The following is a 7691-nucleotide window of genomic DNA, read 5'->3' as shown; positions in this document are numbered from 1 at the left end:
CCCTCAAATTCATTTAGGGAGCAAACAGGTCTTGAGAGTTGTCTGGCTTAATGCATCGCGATCGCTTTTAAAACTCTTGTCTTGAGGCAGATCCAGGGCTCTGCATCTGCTCGTGGTGTTAAACTTCATAACCTCCCACTCTAATATGAAGCCCATATACCCGCTCTTTAAATCAAATGACTGTAAATATATTGGGAGGTAGTTGAAAAGCATCATCCAAATAAATGATGAAGGGATGAATCATGTAAAAAAAAAAAGAAAAAGATCTTAATATATTAGAAGAGGACATTATAAATTTTAAAAAACTAAAGCGATGGATAATGTTGTTTCAGCCTGTTTAAATTTAATGGAGTCTCTATTAAGTTAGTTTTGATCGCCATCATTTTTATCTGAAGATGTAAAAGAGGTGATATCTGCGGGTTTTAGTACAATTCATTATGATCCTGTAAATATGCTCTAAAACTATCCTGAGAATCAATTTGCTCAGTGCTCTCTGTCTTTGCCTCTCCCTCTCCACACTGTGTGTAGCCCACAGTTTCCATTACTCCCATCATAAATTATACCACAGAGTGAATTACACTTGCTTTTCACCTTACCAGGCAGGTTTGATGAATCCTAAGGCACAACACATCATCTCAACAAATCTTCATCACCATGCCAGTCGCTGTCTCTTTGCAGTTTAAACCACTTCAAATCATTTTCATTGCCCTGCTATTAAAATTTGTAATTCACACCTGCCATTGCAGTGATACATAGTTACATCAAACCCCCTCCTCTACCTCCCACCTATTCCTCTCTTTCACTTTCTCTCCCTCTGCCTCTTATTCTCTTCTTTGCTCCTCGTCGCCGCATCCCCACACACATCTCTCTCTCTCTCTTCCTCTCTCTCTCCCTGTCTTGTAAATCAAACAACCTCAGGTGACAGGTCATGCAGATTTCCCACAAGTCAGCGGGGTGCAAACATCCATCCAAAAGAGCGGCGCATTGCCGTCACACCTGATGACATAATGACCACTTGGAAACTAATAAACAGCTTCATTCAACCAAAGCTATTGCTCCTTTTCATAAGCGTTACGCTTCCCAATCCCTCTCTCTATCTGCTGCCTTTCTCTCTTTCGCTCTCTCTCTCTCTCTCTCTCTCTCCTATCTGTCACAAATTCATCCTCCTGCACCTCACCTCTTCGCTGGTGCCGGAGTTACCCATAAATCACTGCTGTTGTCTAACGCTATCCATTTTCCCAGAAACACAGGGCGGCTGTTGCAGAAATTGGGTCAGGCATAATCTGCAGGGCAGCAGAGCCTGGCTAGTCATGATTCTGCTAGGTAATGTAGCCATTAGCACACAGTGAGAGATTGGTGGGATGGGTAGAAGGGGTTGGGGTGGGCGCTGCTGCTGGTGGAGTGGGGGTCCCTTGTAGATGATATGACACCCAAGAAAAGCTGCCAAATGACACAGTTTTATCGCTCCCCATCAACCACGGGACATTTGGATTTGTGTGTGTGTGTGTTTGCATGTGTGCCTGGAAATGAGTGCACGTCTGCAGGTCTGTGTGGGTCTGTTCAGGCTTGTGTTTTGTATTTGCATGGACTGGATTGTTATGAATTAATAAACCGAACTTTGACAAGTGTGTGAATTGATTTTGCTCCCCGGAAATCTAAACTAACCTCGGACATTTCTGTTTGTGGCGTCCAGAATTCAGAGTGTAACTGATACAGTAATTCATTACGCAGATGGAGAAAGGAGAACGGCTTCGATTAATGACAGCAAGAGTCTTGAACTTTGACAATATGCCTCTTTAATAGGTTTCCTCTTACAAGGCCCTGATGCTCCAGAGCCATAGGAGGCTGACTTCAAATGAGAGAAGATCCCGCCCAAAGGCACAATTGGCTTGTGATAGTGTGCCTCACTTTTCCTCCCTTTATCTACCTCTTAGTTACCTATGTATGCATTACATGTCTGTGTGTTACAAGGCAGCACAATCAGATCAGCTGCAGTGTTTTTAAAAATCTAAATTCAAGATATAACAAAAAAAAAGTCACAATGAAATGTGTAGTATTGTATATTGTTGTTTGTGAACTCCTTTGCATATAGGAATCAGGCAAATATAGAAGTAACTGTATGAAAACACAATCACACCTCACATTGCACCCAGACAAAAAAATCCTTTTACTGCCACAGATATAAGCTGCAATTAGGACGCACCTGTGGAGGGCCTGACAAGCTAAAAACCTGATGCAATAATAACAGGTATATCATGATGTGTGTGAGCCAGCAGGAATGTAAAGTACTGTATAAACCGTCATGTCGTACAGTATATGTTAATTCATGCCAGGTTTATTCCACAGTGAAAGCCCAGTTGCTCTCAGTTTAAAGGACCTCTGATAAAACCCTACAGGTGAGAATAACTGCACCTGTTCAGCAAAAAGTTCTCCACTCATCTCTGACAATATCACACTCCTGGGGTTATCACGGATTATGACAGCAGTAAGTCTTCTGATTAAAATGTTTGTTTGTGCACCATTTGTTTGCTCTTCAGCGGACAGGAAGTGTCAACACACAGTGAAATCCAACATGAGCCTCGTTTGCAGTTGCTTCGAGTGTTTACCTCCCGTGTTCAAAATGCAAATATGTCAGCAGTTACTGTAAGTACACAAAAACAGTACATAATATAAAAATAAAACCAAGCAAGCCCCATTTTCACTGAAATAGAAAATTTATTGAATGAGAAGTTTATTATTGAAGGTCTAAATTACAATAGAAACAATGATATTTTTCCTTAAATGGAAGGATTTTGCTTTTTTTTCCTGTCAGCATTATGGTTCCTGTCAGGTGAAATAAAAATGACTGATGCTTTGGAATATGACTGGCAAACCAATAATGACTAAAAACGGTGTGAAAGCATTTCTTGTGGAGTCCATATTTCTTGAATGTGATATGAAGGCTAAACTCCAATGTTTTTATCGGATAAAGAGAAATAAAATAAAAGTACAAAATTATTATAATTAATTATACACATGGTGTATTTTATACATATAGGGAAGCTTGATTGCTTTCTTGTGAGACACAGCTGCTGCATAATAAGAATTTCCTCAACAAATAAAGTGATACAATTAATATACAAGGGTTATGTGGAGACACTTATAAGAATGTTGTATTGTATTGTAATGCGTTTTTTTACGTGGACTGCAGTGGTGAACATAGTCAATCAATACTCAATCTTGTTGTACAGGTTGTATAAAGGTAACGCTGGCAGGTTGCTCCCCGGGTAATACAGGGGCGTCGGAAAGGCGATAGACCGCGGAACAGGAACACGCAGTAAGGAGTTATCTCTGAAAACCAGCGGCATCCCCACGAGTGTCTGTGCGGAGGCGTGGGCCATGTTGGCCGCCTCCAGTTCAGCTGAGAGCTGCCGTTTCCATTTGTTCCTCCTGTTCTGAAACCACGTCTTGACCTGAGTCTCGGTCAGCTGCAGGCTGGACGCTAAGCAGGCCCGCTCCGAGCTGCTCAGGTAGCGCTTCATGTCGAAGGTGGACTCCAGCTGGTACACCTGACTCCGGGAGAAAACCGTGCGCGTCTTCTTCTTGGCCGAGTTGCCCTGCTTGTCCGCACCGTCCGACTGCCTCTCCTCCGACAGAGGGGACATTTGATGGCACGGTCTCTCCTGCTCCTCCTTATAATCCTGCAGCAGAGGCTGCGGCAGGTGCGGCCGCCGCGCGAGCCCGTCGTTTCCAGACAGAAGTCCTTTAGCGGGACCTGAACGCAGCGGGAGCAGAGAGGGAGGAGATCAGTATCAGGAGCGATAAACACATCAGTGTTTTTTTTCATCACGCTTTTTCAAACAGTACACTGAAAAAAAACTCCTTTGCGCCTGCAGTGTGTCACTCAGTTTGAGAGTTGGTAAAGTGTGAACTCTGACTCTCTAAATGGACAGCTGAAAGCCGGTGACTTTTTTTTTAAACAAACAATCCAGCATGAGTACGCTCGGTGTACAGTAAGCTATTAATTAAATCCCCGCTCTATTTAACGCTCAATTGACGACGTGTAGTGCAGCCATTTTGGAAATATGTTTCATCAATTAGCTGGCTCAATTAAATTTGAAATGAGAGGAAAGACAGAGGGCTAATTATTCGACCTTCCACTCTTCCGCTGCTGCTGCTGCTGCTGCCGCGATGACGGTCTGCACATAACAAACCAAACAAGTGGAGGTGGATGAGCTGCTGTGTGAGTGTCACAGCCACCAGCTAATGAAATGTGAGCTGAAGTGCAAACAAAAACAAAACACACAGGTCCTGGCTAATTTCACTTTTCAAAAAAAAAAAAAAAAAGAACTAAGTGGGCCTACTTCTATGATATTTATATTGTAAATAAATTATTTTAAAAAGCTATCAGTAAGTGTATATTAATGTCAAAATAACAGCATGGTTCCCTTTTTCCTGTCACTTTTAATTGCTTCCATTCCTAGATAATAATAAAAAATAATAATAAACATGATGATAAAAATAATAAAAATGATAAAATCCTCACCTAAACAGAAGTTGTGCGCTTGGTGCTGGGTGCATGGCTCGCTGTGACCCGTGTCGGAGCAGAAGCAGTCTGCCGAGTCCTCTCCGCCGCTGCACTCCTCCTCGGAGGACACCGACAGCGAGCGCCTCCGCGGCGGCGGTGGCGGCGGCCCCTTGGAGAGCTCCTTGGTCCCGGAGCGCGGCGCATCGGACGGCGTGCCTAAAATAGACTGGATGGTAAAGCTGGAAATTGGGCCCGACGAGCACTTGCTCCCGCTGTCTTCTGCGTTACTCATTCTCGCTGCTTCATAACAGTATTGAAGTATTGACTGAATCTGTCTGTCGCCCTTGTATTCCGTTATTGCTTTCTACACGATTGGTGCGTAAAAATTTACGAAAGCGCCTTTTGTCCTCTTTCCCCCCCACTAGTCTGTTTAATTGTGGAGTTTTAACATTGAGGTGTTTTTTCTAGAGCTCGGGGAACATGAGTGTATTCCTGGTCCTCCTCCTCACGCTCTGGATCGGAGGCAGCAAGGTTGCGTTGCTTCATTTGCATGTAGGTAAGCTCCTCCTGGGCCAATCGCAGGCGCCAACACGAGCCCGGAAATTTCAAACTCCTGTCAAGGTCCCGAGGAGAGCGAGAGAGCCGAGGACGACCAGCGGTGCTTCATTCCTGTATTCAGCTGCACTTGGACCAGTTACAGTAATATTTATAGCCTGCACGGTCAGCTGCAGCCTTTGCTTTTCATTTATTTATCCTAAACAAACACAATATGGCATATCCAAAAATCAAATTAATATTATAAATAAATCAATAGGCTATAATTGTGTGTGGGTTAATATGGATTTGATATAATTAAAATGTTGTTGTGAATCTTTCTGATAAATCCTGAGATATTTCAACTAAATGATGTCATTTAAGATATGTGAGAAATAACTTTAAATATTGACACTTTACTTTATGATCTTTAGATTTATATAGCTTAGATCTCATGTTGAGAAAAAACAGGCAACATGTCTGTTATCTGTGCATCCTCTACAAGGCTCAGTGAGCTGAGGATGGCCTGATCTGTCATGTCGTCTTTTTTTCTATTATCCTATATATGTTAAATTGGTGGGGGTGACGGTAACAGGCCTGCAGCCTTGGAACTAATACAGAGGCCTAACTCATTTTTCCTGAAAATAATAAACTCATTCCGCGTCCATTATCTGCGATTAAGAATTAATTTGATCATTACTGAGCTAATCTGCCTCGTGATGACCGCGCGTTGGAGTGGAGGCCGGCTAATTGATTGACTAATTGATTGGAGGTGGTGGGGGCTGAGTGCGTGCATGCAGGCGTGTGTGTGTGTGTGTGTGTGTGTGTGTGTGTGTGTGTGTGTGTGTGTGTGTGTGTGTGTGTGTGTGTGTGTTGTTAGAGGAGGGGGCGCGCTTCCCAACACCACCACCCTCCTCCCACCTCTTCACCACCCATGCTCTATCTGTGTGTGTGTGTGTGTGTGTGTGTGTGTGTGTGTGTGTGTGTCTTCTGGTTGTGTCTGGCTGCGGGACAGCTGCGGGGCTCGAGCCGGCGGTTCGGGCGCATTATCCCTCTTTTTAGTGCTTTGTGACGGAGCCACAGACACATTACAAATGGTTCAGCTTTAATCATCATGTCAGCGCTTTTTTCCCCCGGTATAAGACGCACAACCGGCGTTCGGTGTTGAAACAGGATGAGGAAGACAACGATGATGATGATACCAGATTCTGTCGTCATCATTACCCTCATCATCATCATCATCATAGTGGCCAGACAGCATCTGGATCCACGAGTAAATATCGTCAACTGGCAGCGGGGCCAGCAGCTGCTAAACGATCTTAACAAAACGCTTGCGCAGGGGAGGCTTTACACTGAAGGGTGGGGGTAAATATATGAGGGCAGTCGGGGCGGATGCTGGATTTATGGTGGTTACACATAAGGCGTGAAATCTGCAATGACAGTTAAATGGGTTTATTTTATATGCCGCTCTTTTCCAACAAAGACCTTTGTCGGTGGAGCCGCCTTCATCACTTTTAGACGACTTTTGCAAAGTGAGATTAGTTCATCATAGAGATAGTGGACATAACAGGCTGCTATTGTGCTGCTGCAAGAGGGGGGGGTGATTTACACCGCCGTGTTTTTATGTCAGAGCCTCAGAGTTGGCGTTTATATAGGCCGGCACAGGCCAAGCAGCGCGGCTCTGCCTCCTATTAGCAGCCTATATGGAAATGTTGATCCGTGCGTTTTCCCCACCGAGGGCCCAGACGCAGCAGCGAAGGAGTGGGCCTAAGTTCGTGCTCTATCACAATGATAGGTGGTGTATGGCCGCCCTACCGCAATAACAGAACAAGATCTTTAGCAGGAGAGAAAGGTCTGAGAAAGACAGATGAAGTTATGAGGCGCTTTGATCTGGGAATCAAGCTTCGATAAATATTAAACAAAGACCCTTTACACGTGTGTATTATGATATATGGCGTGTCCAAGTCTAAAATAAGGAAATTACCAGAGAAAATGATATCAATAAATTTTCTAAGTATAAACGTTGATTATGTTTCGATTTTCATTCAAGAAAGCGGGGCCTGCTCTTTTTTCATGGGGCGTTTGTGTGCGTGTGTGAGAGAGGGAGGGAGGGAGAGAGAGAGAGAGAGAGAGAGAGAGAGAGAGAGAGAGAGAGAGAGAGAGAGAGTTGTAAACGCAAGCAGAGCGCCCAAGCCCTGGAGGTGTACAATTTATGTAATCTGAGTGTGGAAATGAACTGGGTAATTTATTGGAAAACACAAAGTCAGGAAGATTGGATCAGTACAGCCTATCCAAGGGCTCCTATCCATCAAGTTCCAATTAACAACCTAACCATTGAGTTTTAATGGCTTTCCAATCTACTGCCCTGATAGACTCATCAATTCCTCGGGGAGAAATTAAGAAAATCGACCGCCCCTCGGCGTTTCAGTGTCATTCTTCACAGCAACTATATGTCAAATTAAAAACACAATTAAAATTTAAACTGTTCCAATCAGACGGTGCCCCGCAACCTATGTTTCACTTAATAGAACTTTGATGAAAATCTGATGCTCGCATTCAATCAGGAAAGCAAATGGGATGGGTTTTAAAACAAGACTTCCTCTTCAACCAAAGTGTCACCAAAAAAAGAAGAGAGAGTTGTTCAAAAAAC

At 43.7% G+C, this 7691-nt stretch overlaps 1 protein-coding gene across 1 annotated transcript; it reads right to left on the bottom strand.

The window, feature by feature from the left end:
- Window positions 1-2695: 2695 nt before the first annotated feature.
- Window positions 2696-5220, bottom strand: hmx2 (H6 family homeobox 2). The gene is made up of 2 exons (XM_085799797.1): window positions 4526-5220; window positions 2696-3754 (listed from the first exon to the last, which is right to left on the bottom strand). The coding sequence occupies exons 1-2, from the start codon at window positions 4797-4799 to the stop codon at window positions 3207-3209; spliced, it is 822 nt and encodes a 273-aa protein (XP_085655923.1). The 5' UTR covers window positions 4800-5220; the 3' UTR covers window positions 2696-3206.
- Between the last annotated feature and the right edge of the window lie 2471 nt (window positions 5221-7691).

The sequence above is a fragment of the Trachurus japonicus genome, chromosome 15, assembly GCF_045865225.1.
Source record: "Trachurus japonicus isolate A0001 chromosome 15, Traja_1.0".
NCBI lineage: Eukaryota > Metazoa > Chordata > Actinopteri > Carangiformes > Carangidae > Trachurus > Trachurus japonicus.
This window is presented reverse-complemented; position numbering and strand designations above follow the sequence as displayed.

What these genes read in the sequence shown, in the direction of transcription:
- hmx2 (XM_085799797.1), bottom strand. Translation starts at nt 4,799, where the DNA reads ATGAGTAACGCAGAAGACAGCGGGAGCAAGTGCTCGTCGGGCCCAATT. An exon ending in AGCGCACAACTTCTGTTTAG is followed by an intron (nt 3,755 to 4,525) that starts GTGAGGATTTTA and finishes CGCTGCGTTCAG; the next exon opens with GTCCCGCTAAAGGACTTCTG.